The 16,517-nt window shown below is 35.4% G+C and overlaps 1 protein-coding gene across 3 annotated transcripts in view; it reads right to left on the bottom strand.

The window, feature by feature from the left end:
• NAALADL2 (N-acetylated alpha-linked acidic dipeptidase like 2) overlaps positions 1–16,517 on the bottom strand; it is a 1,599,429-nt gene that overhangs the window by 588,863 nt on the left and 994,049 nt on the right. For all 3 annotated transcript variants that reach the window (XM_081570965.1, XM_081570964.1, XM_081570966.1), the window contains one exon: positions 9,265–9,415. In XM_081570965.1, coding sequence (XP_081427091.1) covers positions 9,265–9,415 — 151 coding nt within the window. The remainder of the gene's footprint in view (positions 1–9,264; positions 9,416–16,517) is intronic.

The following is a 16,517-nucleotide window of genomic DNA, read 5'->3' as shown; positions in this document are numbered from 1 at the left end:
ATAGTTTCAGGGAATGAACTTTGCTTGAATTACAGTTTAATGCATTAAAATACTCCTGACAAGTTGGTGGAAGCAGTTACTATAAAGTCTGATAGTTTGAACATTTAATCTTTGAAATATTTCATAAATTATCAAAGGAATTAAGAGATTAGATTAGATTCTGATATCTTAATATCTTACATGGAATTTCAAAGCTGTTTGAGTCAATGCAAACTCTGATATTTTGAGTGGTAAAAGAGATGTGAGAGAGTTAACAAAAGCATTTAAGGAGGAAAAACCGTATGCAAGTGCTTTTTCTTAAAAAAAAAAAAAAGGAGTTTTAATTAGGTTAATTAAAGTTAGGATAAAACCCAGGATCAGAATCATCAGACAAGCAATCAGGGACCTAGAGATTATCATACTAAGTGAAGTGAGACAGAGAAAGACTAAAATCATGTGATCTAATTTATTTGAGGAATCTAATAAAAATGATAAAATGAACTTATTTACAAAACAAAACAGACTCACACACCTGGAGATCAAACTTATGGTTGCAAAGGTGAAATACGGGATGAAGTGATAAATAAGGAGATTGGGATTGACATATACACACTACTATATATAAAATAGGTAACTAACAAGGACCTACTATATAGCAAAATGAACTCTACTCAATATTCTGTAATAACTCATATGAGAAGAGAATCTGAAAAAGAATGGATATATATATATATAAAATTCACTTTGTTGTACACTTGAAATTAACACAGCTATGTAAATCAATTATACTTCAATAAAAAGTTAAAAAAAAAGAATAAATTGTTCACTCAACAAATATTTTCTAATAGCCTGTTGAGTACAAAAATTTGATTGAGGATCAGGAAAACATGTTCCCCAGACCTGACTGGTATGGAGGCAGCAATACAAGATGATGTGAAAGAACAGTACCATGGTGCCACAAAATTTAGGTCAATAGCCACAGTGGTCCAACTCAGATGTGGTAGATAAAGGACGTAAAGGTTCTCTGGCTCAGTGGCTCTCAAAATTCAGTTGTATCAGAATTACTAAAAATGTGTTAGAACAGAAATAATTGGGACACTTCCTCAGAGTTTCTATTTAATTATGAGGTGGAGACCAGAATTTTTCATCCTCTTACAAACAGTCTTGTTAGATAGGTATTAGTGTAATGCTTTTTATTGTGAATAGAATAAGACTCAGAGTAGTTAATTAACATGCCAAATGAAGCTAAAGCCTCATTCATATTAAAAAGAATGATTAATCATTTTCTGTATTACAGGGACAAGGATTATTTTAAAACTTTTACTCTCTTCTCTGATTCTACAATAATCAAGAAATATTTGGATATGCAACAGGGTCACTGAGCAGAATTATCTTACAAGAAGGCCAAGCATTTGTTTGAACAATCAATTTGGATCATACATTGTAGCAAAGTGCATCAACATTTTTGTTTAAAAAAAAAACAACTACTTAAACCTACATAAAATTGTGGCATGCTTCTCAGAAATAAAAGGGAATAAACTACTAACTGCAACCATAAATAAATATCACAGACATTATCTTGAGCAAAAGAATCTGCACACAATAGAATATGTATTTCATTTTTCCATTTATATGAATTTCTAAAATTCTGTACCAATCTTGAGACTGGTGGTTAGTTAGGTTTGGTGATGAAGAGTTACTCTGAACTGACCCAGAGAACTTTCTGGAGATGACGGGAATGTTCTTATACTAAATAGGAATGGAAAGTACATGGCTGTATCCTTTTGCCCATTAAGATGTATCTATTTCAATTTTAAAAAATTTTATCTGAAAAAATAAATGGTTATACAGAGGTGAGGGGATATACAGACAAAACAAAAATAGTAGAATAATTGATGAAACTGGTTGAGATATATGGAAGGTTCATTTTACTATTCTCTTTATTTTGTATGTATTAAAAAAAAAAAAGAGCTCAAAATAGCAGTGTGGGATGATACCTCCTCTCAGACACACATTAACTCTACAATGACATATGGAATAAAACTCATGAAAAGGGACTTGAACACTGGATGTATGAAGACTCCACAACAAAGTGTAAAAGGACAGTTTTAAGATAAGTAGGAAAGGTAAGTTATGATTTCATCAAGGGAAAAAACTCATTTCAGAAAGCCACAATTGAGAAGAACCACAAACACATGGATCTTTAACCTCAGAAACAAGGGATCAAGCTCCATATCAACCCTCCCAACCCTGAGATCCTGCACAGAAGAAATAAGCCCACAAAATATCTGGCTTTGAAAACCAATGAGAAATATGTGCAAGAAAGCTACAGAACCCTAGGGAATGAAAAACCTTTTGTTAAAGGGCTTGTACACAGACTAACTTGATCTGAAAATCAGCACAAAACACATGAACCATAGGTAAAGGGGACCCACTTCCTAATCCTGAAGTTTATGTCAGGGAGGAGGAAACTAGCTGGGATGCTCCCTGGTGACTGAGATTCTGATGGATACCATTTTGTGATCCCAGACTACTCTGATAATGTCAGCACTGAAGAGCAGTATTTTGGAATTCTCTCCATAAACTGTTAGAGACAGTAGGCATGGACCCACTAAGAGTCCTTTCTCTCCCAGCACCTAAGAAAAAATCTAAGCAAGAGTCCTCCTCACCAGTGTCCCACAGAAGCCACAAGACCCTCAGCTATTCCAATGGCAAATCCCACATGACAGCATATCATAGCAGCCACCACTGGGCTCCACCAAAGGAGGAAGATGCAGAGTCCACATAGGTGACACTCCTTGATATCTGGCTCTGGAGTCAAGGCAGAATTGTATGTCTGAGCCTCACAGGATATCTCCTGAATATGATCACTCCTTTAAGACTGGGAGAAATTGTTAATCTCATATATAAAAATAGAGAATTAGACAAAATGAGGAGAAAGAGGACTATGTTCAAATTGAAAGAACAAAACAAAATCTCAGAAAAAGAACTAAAAGCAACAGAGGTAAGCAATCTGCTGATAAAGATTTAAAAGTAATGGTCAAGAATGGTGCATCACTGAATGTGGAAAAACAATGGATGAACAGAATGAAAGCTTCAACAAAGAGACAGAGAGTATAAGAAGGTATCAAGAGAAGTTAAAACAGAGCAGAAAAACTCACTAGAGGGGTTAAACACCAGAGAGAAGGACAGATCACTCAGCTGGAAGACAAAACAATAGAACTCAGTCAGAGCCGCAAAATGAAAGAAGAATTTTTAAAAGAGAAAATAGAGACTTTTGAAACAACAATGATCAGGATAATATTTATATTATTATAGGGGTCCAAAAAAGAAAAGTGAGAGAAAGATCCAGGAAAATTATTTAGGGAAATAGTGGCTGAAGATTCTCTAATCCAGGAAAGAAAACAGACATCAGGTCCAGAAAGCCCAGAGAGTTTGAAATAGCATGAATCAAAAAAGATACATATGAAGATACAATTAAAATTGTAAAAGTTAAGGATAAAAAGAAACTTCTAAAAGCAGCAAGAGAACACAACTTGACACATACAAGCGAAATCCCATAAGAACATCTGTAGATTTTTCAGTAGGAACCTTACATGCCAGAAGGAAGTGGTATGCTATATCCATTATGCAGAAAGGGAAAAAACCTCCAACCCAAAAATCTCTACCCAGCAAAGTTAACATTCAGAATTGAAGGAGAGATCAAGTCTGTACCAGCTAAGCAAAAACTAAGGATTTCATCACCACTACACTGGTCCTGCAAGAAATATTAAAGGGATTTCTTTAAGCTGAAAAGAAATGGCATTAGTTAATATGAAAATATATGAAAGAAAAAAAAAACCTTATTGGAAAAGGTAAATATATAGCAAAGTTCATAAAATAATTGTTAATAAGGAAGATATAAGAATTACAAGAAAAAAGTAGCAAAATAAGCTAAAATTACAGTAACAAAAGGACACATAAAATAAATAAAGATGTAAAATGTATCATCAAAAATATAAAATGTGTATGTGCTGGGGAGAGTAGAAAGACAAAGTTTTGAAATGTGTTTAAATTTAAGTTGCTACCAACTTAAGCAAAACTCATAAGAATGTTATATGCGAACTTCACAGTAACCCAAAGAGGGGAAAAATTATTGTAAGTATACAAAGGAAAATGAGAAAGAAATCTAAATATAACACTAAAGAAACCATCCAATACACAAGGAAAGAGAGAAAAAGAAAAAAGATAACAAAATCACAATAAATACATGTGTTTGTGTGCTTAGTCATGTCTCATTCTTTGTGACCCCATGGACTATAGCTTGCCAGGCTCCTCTATCTATGGGGATTTTCCAGGCAAGAACACTGGAGAGGGTTGCTATGCTCTACTCCAGGGGATCTTCCCATACCAGGGATCAAATCCAGGTTTCCCACATTGAAGGCAGATTCTTTACTATCTGAGCCACCAGGGGAGTCCAAGAATACTGGAGTGAGTAGCCTATCCCTTCTCCAGGGGGTCTTCCTGACCCAGGAATTGAACTGGGGTTTCCTGCATTGCAGGTAGATTCTTTACCAGTTGAGCTACCAAGGAAGCCCCCAAAAGTACATACCCATCAGTAATTACTTAAAATGCAAACAAACTAAAGGAACTAATCAAAAGACAGAGTGGTAGAATGGATAAAAAAAAGCACCAGTCTATTGGCTGCCAACAAGAGACTCACTTTATAAGAAAGGACACACCCAGACAGAAAGTAAAGGAATGGAAAAAAATATATTTCATGCAGATAGAAATGAAAACTGCAGTAGCTTTTATCATATCAGACAAAAATAGACTTTAAAACAAAGACTGTAAGAAATGACATAGAAGAGCGTTACATGATGATAAAAAGGCAAATTCAGCAGGCAAATACATAAACCCAACAGAAGAGCAACATTCAGAAGACTAAAATAGTGGCATCTAGTCCCAACACTTCATGGCAGATAGATGGGGAAACAATGGAAACAGTGACAGACTTTATTTGGGGGGGGGGCTCCAAAATCATTGCAGATGGTGACTGCAGCCATGAAATTAAAAGATGCTTGCTCCTTGGAAGAAAAGCTATAACCAACATAGACAGCATATTAAAAAGTAGAGACATTACTTTGCCAGCAAAGGTCCATGTAGTCAAAGCTAGCATTTTTTCAGTAGTCATGTATGGATGTAGGGATGTGAGAGTTGGACTATAAAGAAAGCTGAGCACCAAAGAATTGATGCCTTTGAACTGTGGTGTTGGAGAAGACTCTTGAGAGTCCCTTGGACTGCAAGGAGATCCAACCAGTCCATCCTAAAGGAAATCAGTCCTGAATATTCATTGGAGGGACTGATGCTAAAGCTGAAACTCCAATACTTTGGCCACCTGATGTGAAGAACTGACTCATTGGAAAAGACCCTGATGCTGGGAAAGATTGAAGGTGGGAAGAGAAGGTGATGACAGAGGATGAGATGGCTGGATGGCATCACCGACTCAATGGACATGTGTTTGAGTAAACTCCAGGAGTTGGTGATGGACAGGGAAGCCTGGCATGCTGCAGTCCATGGGGTCGCAAAGAGTCAGACACGACTGAGCAACTGAACTGAACTGAACAGAAGAGCACCAAGATCCAAAATCAAATATTAATGGTCTTAAAGGGAGAATTTGAAAGCAAGACAATAATGGTAGGGGACTTTAACCCCCTACTTACCTCAATGATTATATCATCCAGACCAAAAAAAAATCAATCTGAAATATCAAATTTAAATAATACATTAGGTAAGATGAACTTAATAGATATAGAGCATTCCATCCAAAAGCAAAAGAATATACATTCTTCTTAAGAACACATGGAACATTATCTAGGATAGATCACGTTAGGTCACAAACTGCATTTCAATAAATAGAAGAAAAACTTTCTCCAACTGTAATGGTATAAAACTATAAACCAATCAACAAGGAAAAAAGAAAAAGAAAACCACATAAATGTGGAAATTAAAAATATGTTACTAAACAACCAAGAGGTCTTTGAAAAAAACAAAAAAAAAATTATCTAGAGGCAAATGAAAACAGAAATACAACATATCAAAATCTATGGAATTCAACAAAAAATTGTTCTAAAAGGGAAGCTCATAATAATTCAGGCTTCCATCAAGAAACAACTACAAAAATACCAAATAAACAATCTAACTTTACACCTAAAGGAACTAGAAAAAGAAAAAGAATAAATGAAGCTCATGATTAGCAGAAAGAAGAGAATAATGAAGATCATACAGAAATAAATCAAAGAGAGACAAAAAATAAAGTGGGAAAGATCAATGAGACTAAGAGCTGGTGATTGGAAAAGATAAAATCTACAAACCTTTAGTTAGTCTAACTAACTAAAAAAATCTAGTCTAACTAACTAATAAAATCTCTCACTGTTTCCATTGTTTCCCCATCTATTTGCCATAAGTGATGGGAACAGATGCCATGATGTTAGTTTTCTGAATGTTGAGCTTTAAACCAACTTTTTCACTTTCCTCTTTCACTTTCACCAAGAGGTTCTTTAATTCTTACTCGCTTTCTGCCATAAGGGTGGTGTCATCTGCATATCTGAGGTTATTGATATTTCTCCTGGCAATCTTGATTCCAACTTGTGCTTCTTCCAGCCCCATATTTTGCATGATGTACTCTGAATATAATTTAAATAGCAGGGTAACAATATACAGCCTTGACGTACTCCTTTCCCAATTTAGAACCATTTACAATTCCAATTACAATTTACATCAAAATAATAAAATACTTAGGGAATAAATTTAACCAAGTATGTGAAGAATTTGTACACTGAAAACTGTAAGACATTGATGAAATAAGACATAAATTAATGAAAAAATATTCTGTGCTCAGAGATTGGAAAAATTAATATTGTTAAGATGCCCATACTATGCAAAGCAATCTGCATATTCAATGCAATTTATATCAAAATTCTAATGGCATATTTCACAGAAATAGAACAAATAATTCTAAAATTTCTATGAAAACACATACGAAAAAACCCTGAATAGCCAAAACAAACTCGAGGGAGAAGTAAAAATTGGAGCTATCATATGTGCTGATTTCAAGATATACTACCAAGCGATGGCAATCAAAACAATATGATACCGACACAAAACCACACACAGAGGTCAATGGAACAGAACTGAGATCTCAGAAATAAACCCATACATATATGGACAATTAATTTACAACAAAGGATCAAAGAACAAACAACAGTTAAGTATAGTTTCTGTGACAAAAGGTGTGGGGGAAACTGAACACTCACCAGTAGAAGAATCTTACACCATATATAAAAATTAACTCAAAATGCATTAAGAACTTGAATATAAAACCTAAACCATAAAATTTCTTAGAGAAAATACTGGCAGTAACCTCACTAACCTCAGTCATATTATGTCTTTTGTTGATCTGCTCCAAAAACAAAGGAACCAAAAATAAAAATAAACAAAAAGGGCCATGTTGAACTAAAAAGATACTGAACATGAAAGAAACTATCATCAAAATGAAAAGGCAACCCACTGAATGGAGATTTTTGCAAATCACATAACTGATAAGGGGTTAATATCCAAAATATATAAATGACCCATGCAACACAATAGAGAAAGCAAATAATGCAAATCAAAAATGGGCAGAGGGTCTAAATATTTGCATACTTTATTTGCAACATTTTTTTGAGTTGAAGTTATTTCAAATTAAAAAGTATTTTTAAAAAATTATGCTGAGATTCTCAAGACAATGGCCAGCACTTTGCTAGAGATGACTGAATTCTACATTTCTTAAATGACCTAAGTCAAATATATATAAATAGTAACTGTTGCCAATGAGGTAATTTACCAGCTTAAGTAAAGTATTCATCCAGCATCTGCTTTTCAGTAGCATTGTAGAACACTGCTTTGCAGCAGAGTTAGCTGCTACATGCAACCTCCTGATACTGAGGCATTACAACCCAAGGCAATCAGAGCATTTGCAAATGAGAGGGCTTAACTGACATTTTTGGTGAGGTCTGAGAATTGTAGATGGATACCTATTAATTTTAACTTGAAAATTGCAATAATGAGAGTGAACTGTACAAACTACAGAACAGTGAGTTCCCAGAGAAAATTCTTACATGGATTATTAAAGGGGTATTTTAGTAGACAAAGTAGTACTTAATAAACCCAACAAAGTTCATAAAATTATAACTCATATTTGACTTAATTTGCTTCCTTCTTGAAGAAAGTTATTAATTGATTGGTAAAGTTAATTATATACAAAGGGAAGTTAGACTTCAGAAAGATGTTTTTAGTCTTTTGTTATATCTTGTGGAAAACAAAAATATTGATGGGACACATGAATAATTACATGAATTTTTTGTTAGCTTAATTTCTGACTAAAGTATCACAGTTAATGGGTTAGTATCATCCTGGAAGGAGGTTCAAAGAGCTTTTCCTCTGCCAAGCTTGTATATACAGAATATTTGTCAATGACACATTAGACAGAAGTTCAATGATGCAGTGAGCACCTGCCAAAATCACAGTTGTTTCTCTTTGTCACATGACCCCCACTGTAATGAACACAGCTTGCTGGGAAAGAAAAGGATGTTTGATGCAAAATAGCCATGTCTATGCTGCCAAGTGGCTGACAAACAAATGAGATCCCTTCTTTTAGGGAGCCAGACAATTTGATCATGTCAACTCGAATGCTATCCAGCATTATTTCCCATAGCTTCAGGGCTTCCCTGATAGCTCAGTTCGTAAAGAATCTGCCTGCAATGCAGGAGACCCCAGTTTGATTCCTGGGTCGAGAAGATCCACTGGAGAAGGGATAGGCTACCTACTCCAGTATTCTTGGGCTTCCCTTGTGGCTCAGCTGGTAAAGAATTCACCTGCCATGTGGGAGACCTGGGTTCAATCCCTGGGTTTGGAAGATCCTCTGGAGAAAGGAAAGGCTACCCACTCTGGTATTCTGGCCTGGAGAATTCCATGAATAAAGAATCAGACACAACTGAGCAACTTTCACTTTCATTTTTCACAGACACCTAACTTGAGCATGTGTACTCCTAGACTCTGGGCTTCAAGTTATGACAACATATCCAAAGTCATAGATAATTCATGCTTCTACGTAGATGCATGTGTTGTCTACCTACATGGAGTACTTGTCCCACATGGTAAGAATTCTTCAACTTTACTATTTTTTAATTACGTTAGATAACATGTACTTATAAATTGCAACCTTATAATGCTTACAAGAATAATAAGGATTAATAGCAAACTTACCAATACTTGGATAACCGGGTGTAGAAGGGTCTCCTCCTGGATTCAGTGACACCATGAAAGTATTATAGCTAAGATTTGCAGTCTTTGGTAAATCACAAGGATCAATATATAGAAGAACACCTCCAAATCCAGTCTTTTCCAATAAGGAAAGCTGAAAGAGGAGAACAAATTGTTAAAAATATTTTCATATGCATTATTAGTTCATATACTGTCACTTCATAAAGTCACTACAATTAGATGACTCTCGTTACTGCTTTTATTTTCTTGTAAAATAAGCACATTTCAGATGTCCTCATTATCAAATCTCAGACAGAGTTATCCTACTGGCTTCTTCCTTTTTCCTCTATTCAACAATATTCAAGCTGCATTCCTATAATGTTTATATTGTATTCCAAAGTCTGTATTTAGAATTTATTCACTTTTCAGCTGTCCACATACATCTAGGAGTTTTCACTTCTGTGAGAGAAACAAAAGATCTACCACAGAAAGTTCCATTGCAAAGGAGAACTGTTCTGACCACTATTGTGTACTTCCTGAGAGCAGAAGACGCCTACAGGACCTTGATATATTTCCTCTAGGACTGAGCCTATCACACCAGTTGCTAAAATGTTGAAATGCTTTCACACTGGCAAACAGCCACTGCCCTGATCCTCCTGAGAGCTCCCACTGTACTAGTCATTCTGGTCTCTGCCCTGGATATTCCAGCCAGACATCTAAGATAGAACAACTAATTGGCATATACATAACCAAATGAGGGACCTTCTTCTGAATGGTCTGGTCCTGTTCTGTCTCTGTCATTAAATACTTTGAAAATAGCCCGATTACCTCATATGAACATATTTCACTCAAAGGTTTCTCTCTGTTCTTCTTCACTAATAGAGAAGTAAGAATAGGCAGATGAACTTGTCATTCCAGGTTGTCTTGTTTTACCTTGTTAAACTATTTTTTTAGGGCAAAGAACTTATTAATCTCTGCATGACTACCACGACTTATACAGTAATGACCATGATTTGCTAGACCTGTTTCTTTCCCACTAAAGAGGAAAAGTACTTAGGGGGCACTAGGGACTAATGGAGACTATGACTAAGTCATATTGAGTATAGACAGTTGCTGCTCATTGTGTGACTCTAATTAACACCTATATTTCACTCCCCAGTTACTGCTTCTGTTGTTTATTGAGTTTTACAGTGGAGTAAGCAAGGCTTCCCAGGTGGCTCAGTAGTAAAAAAAAAAAAAAAATCTGCCTGCCAATGCAGGAGACATAGGATTTGTGGGTTTGATCCCTGGGTGAGGAATATCCCCTGGAGAAGGGAATGGCAACACACTCCAGTATTCTTGCTTGGAAAACCCCATGGATAGAGGAGCCTGGTAGATTATAGTCCATGGAGTTGCAAAGAATCAGACATGACTGAATAGGCATGCAAGCAAGGCATCAATTGTGTCTCAAACTGGACTACACCAGGAGGGTAGGAATCATGCTTATCTTTTGTATTACTGTCTGTACACTTTGTATATAGCAGGCACATAGTAGGCATTTAAGACATTAAATAAAAGAACAAATGACACAGATGCTGACATGACACAACAATCACTTAAAGTAAAGCGAGCTCTGAGAAAATATTTGAGATGTACTTCTATTAGAAGTACTTCTATTAGAAGATGTATATCTATTAGAAGAAGTACATCTGAAAGATGATGCTGTGAAAGTGCTGCACTCGATATGCCAGCAAATTTGGAAAACTCAGCAGTGGCCACAGGACTGGAAAAGTTCAGTTTTCGTTCCAATCCCAAAGAAAGGCAATGCCAAAGAATGCTCAAACTACCGCACAATTGCACTCATCTCACATGCTAGTAAAGTAATGCTCAAAATTCTCCAAGCCAGGCTTCAGCAATATGTGAACCGTGAACTTCCAGATGTTCAAGTTGGTTTTAGAAAAGGCAGAGAAACCAGAGATCAAATTGCCAATATCTGCTGGATCATCGAAAAAGCAAGAGAGTTCCAGAAAAACATCTATTTCTGCTTTATTGACTATGCCAAAGCCTTTGACTATATGGATCACAATAAACTATGGAAAATTCTGAAAGAGATGGGAATACCAGACCACCTCACCTGTCTCTTGAGAAACCTGTATGCAGGTCAGGAAGCAACAGTTAGAACTGGACATGGAACAACAAACTGGTTCCAAATAGGAAAAGGAGTACGTCAAGGCTGTATATTGTCAGCCTGCTTATTGAACTTCTATTCAGAGTACATCATTAGAAACACTGGGCTGGAAGAAACACAAGCTGGAATCAAGATCGCCAGGAGAAATATCAATAACCTCAGATATGCAGATGACACCACCCTTGTGGCAGAAAGTGAAGAAGAACTAAAGAGCCTCTTGATGAAAGTGAAAGAGGAGAGTGAAAAAGTTGGCTTAAAGCTCAATGTTCAGAAAACTAAGATCATGGCATCTGGTCCCATCACTTCATGGGATACAGATGGGGAAACAGTGGAAACAGTGTCAGACTTTATTCTTTGGGGCTCCAAAATCACTGCTGATGGTTATTGCAGCCATGAAATTAAAAGATGCTTACTGCTTGGAGGGAAGGTTATGGCCAACCTAGATAGCATATTTAAAAGCAGAGACATTACTTTGCCAACAAAAGTCCGTCTAGTCAAGGCTATGGTTTTTCCAGTGGTCATGTATGGATGTGAGAGTTGGATGGTGAAGGAAGCTGAGCCCCCCAAAATTGATGCTTTTGAACTGTGGTGTTGGAGAAGACTCTTGAGAGTCCCTTGGACTGCAAGGAGATCCAATCAATCCATCCTAAAGGAGATCAATCCTGGGTGTTCATTGGAAGGACTGATGTTGAAGCTGAAATGCCAGTACTTTGGCCACCTCATGCGAAGAGCTGACTCATTGGAAAAGACCCTAATGCTGGGTAGGATTGGGGGCAGGAGGAGAAGGGGACGACAGAGGATGAGATGGTTGGATGGCATCACTGACTCGATGGACATGGGTTTGGGTAAACTCCGGGAGTTGGTGATGGACAGGGAGGCCTGGCGTGCTGCAATTCATAGGGTCGCAAATAGTCGGACACAACTAAGTGACTGAACTGAAATGAACTGAACTGACTTCTATTAGAAAAATAACACATATGAATATAATATAATTTTAACGACATACAGGAAATAACACATAGAAAAATAAATGATGCTTGATGTAAATATGCTAAATTAATCGCATCTTTTCAACTCCTTTAAAAACATTCTGTATTTTTCCATTTTTAAACAAATAATGAACAAGTATGAATTTTTATAATAAGGATAAAAACCTAACACTGAGAACCAAAGCTAAGTATAGTTGACTCACGTGTATACTTTCTATAAGGAACTAATATGATCACACTTCTATTTTTTTCCACCAATGTTTTACTGAAGATGGGTAAAGGATTCATGGAGAGAGGAAGAATGAGAGAGAGAACAAAAGAAAAAATACATGTGAACAAGAGTGCCAGATTTAACACTGACTCTTCAAATGCTCAGTTGAAGTCCTTAGGGAAGGCTTCTAATGTTTAGATGCTGAAATTACTATTCTCAAAAAGAATAGTCAATGAAACGATTTTGAATGTTCTGCTTACTACAGGAGAAAATATCAAGAAAAAAAATGAATGTCTCTAGAAAGCAATTTTTAAAAATACTAGAAATTGCTTATTTTATTACTAAAGCAAATTGTGACCTTTAGTGAGAAAGAGATGCACATCAACAAAACAAAACAAAGCAAAGGCAAAAAGAAATTCCATTATCTTACATGTCAAGTGGCAGCAAATATTAACATGCTGATGTTTCTAGATACCTTTATTAGGGCTTATGCACATTCACATATATATTTACAAAATACCTATGAAAAACATTATTTTGCAATATTTCTTTTTCACTTAGTATATACTAAACATGTGTCCATGTTGATAAGTACACTTATGTATCACTTTAATAGCTATATACTATATATGAGAGATATAAGTAATATCATATAAAAAGTCCATCAAATGTTAGTAACCAACTCTTGATTGTTGATCAAATTATTTAAAAAAATGATATTACAAACTTCCTTATAGCTGTATCATTGCACAAATACCTGTTTTAATGAAATATATTTTCACATGTAGATTTTTGAGGTTACGGTACTCCTGTTTTTATGATTTTTAAAATAAACTAGTTTCCTTTCAGAAAAGCTATTAAAAGTTATTTTCTTACCAATAGTATATGTGAGCATTTGTTACCTATCATTATCACCAACACTGAATATTATTACTTTTCCAAAGATATTTGTTAGTATGGCCAAAATTTAGTTCTGCAAAAATTTTTCATTATTAATGAAGTTAAATGGATGTTTGTGATTTTGGTCAATGTTATCTTTCCTCCTGAAAAGTTACCTGCTTGTGAAAAACTATTTTTATAATTTCTAGGCCATTTATCCATTCATAACTACCTAATGAGTGTCATTGTCATTCAGGTAATTGAGATCATTGGATTATGGATGTAAGGAGGACAATGTCTTTGCTCTTAGGAAGCTGAGTTTACCAGTGGACTGATGGACAGTTTTCACTTTGAGTTGTTGCTGTTGAGTCACTGAGTTGTGTCCAAGTCTTTGTGACCCCATGGACTATAGCACGCCGGGCATCTCTGTCCTGGAAAAGTGGCCACTGCTGAGTTTTCCAAATATGCTAACATAATGAGTACAGCACTTTAGTAGAATTTCACCTTGACTGCTAACTCCAATTAACTAGCAAGGAATGAACAGCAGGAAAAGAATCTGAGGATAGACTCAGCATCAGTGGAAAGTGATTCTATGAGATCGCTGTTTTGGACAAAGAAAGGGAATGGAGACCCACAGTAGTTTTTTTTTTTTTTTTTTAATCTGCTGATATTTCTTTAGTGGAATATCAAATATGTTCAAAAATCTCTTCTAAAAAGATAACAATGCTAATAATTTAATGTTTATGAAACTTAGTGGTTAAACTTATTTTAGTCAAAAATCACAGGGAAGAGTTACATGTTTTTCTTTTCTAATTATATCAGGTGGCATGTTGAGATCCTTTTTATAAGGAATACATATCATGATATACTTCTATAACTCATGGCCAATTATGAAGTGAAGTGGTTTAATAGAAACCTATCTTTGGTTAGAGTTGATTATCTCCCTACACCCTTGAAGAGGCAGTTTTATATATGAACCAACCTCCTCTTCCTGTCCTCTGCATACAATAGTTGGACCTGAAATGGACATCTCTTCGATTTTGTCAAATCTGGTTTCTGCCTCTACCCCTCACTGGCCATCATAGAGCTCTTAAATAATTAGTTGAATTCAGTGACTCAATTTTAGAGATTGTCTATTGCTGGATTTCCAATAACATTGACAACAGAAGAAACTGTTTACATTATGTCAAATTTTAAAAATGTTCCTTTGCATTGTAAGCATTTTGAACATTTTGAACCTGATGACATAGAGGTTGCCTAAAATGATCAAGATATCTCCCATTTTGGTGAGACTATATTTTTAACAACATATTCAAAGAATGCCAATGACAAAAAGATGAAACCATCTGTCACTGCTGTTTGATGGCAGACTGTCCCTTGGTGCACAGGTGAAAGTTATTAGCTCTGCGTAGTACCTCTCTTAGCTTGAGACCTAGACTAATGATTATACTGGGGGTCTGATACCTGAAAAGATAGGGCAAGTGTCAAGCCAAGATTCTTGACATTAAACTTCAACTGTCTTTTGCTTCTCTTTCTCAAGTATATATCTGATAAGTTTGGGATCCTTAGTTCTTGTAAACTAAGACAACATTTGACATAAATAGGGCCATTGGAACTTAGAATGGAGACACCAAAAACGAGTCAGGCAGAGGGTGTTAGGCCTCAGTGTTGTATGGTGACTGAGAAGCAGGTCACAGCCTTGGCTAATGTGGTGCATTGACCCACAAGGCTATGTCACCTTGGAGGGGCACCATTTCCTAATTAACACAAATCACCATATGAACAAATAGTTTCTCTATTCAGAACTAATTGTCATACATGTACAAACTAGTTTTTTTAGAATGTAGAAATCATGAACCTTGCCAAGGAAACTGGCAACTAAAAAGGAAGAGAAAGTCAGAGAAAATAGAGATGAAAATAGGCAAGAGAGAAAATGGCACACACAGACCTCATGTCCAGCTGTGTGCCTTTCACTTGGACTGGATGCAATTTCCTCCCTTTCTCTGAGAGTGCTTCTGTTATTTGCCAATAAACCAATTCATAACCAAGACAAGTGAAAACACATGAGACTGGGAGGCAGTACTGGATTTTGGTACCAACTCTAACACTAATAGCTATGTGACAACTCATAATTTTTCCAGCATTGGTTTCACCATCCATAAAATACAAGAATTGAACAATATTATCCTCAAACATTCATTGTTTCTTAATTAAAAAAAAACAAGTAGTCTTATTCTATGATTTTCAAAATGTTTATGGTGACATTTATTGTACTTTTAAATACGGTGTCATATATGAAACTTTGTTTCAAACTGTTGGTTGGGAATACCCTCTCCAAAGACAAAACATTTCTATGCGTAATAAAGATGTGTGAGGTAGTTTTTATGATTGATTCTATGTAATATATATTATAAATATTTCAATTTCACATTAAACTTCTATTAGATATGGAATATAAGGAAAATCAAAATACTTAGAATCTCTGTATTGAAACTCTAAGTTACTGAATTGATTCTTTCTTCCTTAGAAGTACTAATTTAAATTGTTTACTAATTTAAATAGTACACGGTGAAGTGTTAATTTCATCTTTTAAAATTATTTCTGACTGAGTCCCTTCACTGTTCACCTGAAGCTATTACAACATTGTTAATTGCCTATACACCAATACAAAATGAAACATTAAAAAAAATCTATATCACAGTATTTACACTCAAAAAGATATATATATGACGATTGCAATAAATCACACAGGACTAAATGAAGACAACTTCAGTGAAGCTATTAATACTCTGTTTAAATTGGAAATATTTCTACTCTAATAAGTATGTCAACCAATATTTTATTTTCAGTAGACAAGTTATATATCACATAAATTTACAGATTATGTTTATTCAAAATGTCCACAGCCTCTAAATCACAAGTGTCCCACTCCCTTTTGTTTAACTGAAAGAACCACTAAGTGCTAAGCCAACACAATTCTTAACCAAGTTTTCATGGGTGCTAAAATATA

Source organism: Giraffa tippelskirchi, chromosome 2, assembly GCF_054371585.1.
Source record: "Giraffa tippelskirchi isolate mGirTip1 chromosome 2, T2T-mGirTip1v1.2.pri, whole genome shotgun sequence".
In the NCBI taxonomy this organism is placed as follows: domain Eukaryota; kingdom Metazoa; phylum Chordata; class Mammalia; order Artiodactyla; family Giraffidae; genus Giraffa; species Giraffa tippelskirchi.
The sequence above is the reverse complement of the archived record's forward strand: the minus strand, read 5'-3'. Positions and strand labels throughout refer to the sequence as shown.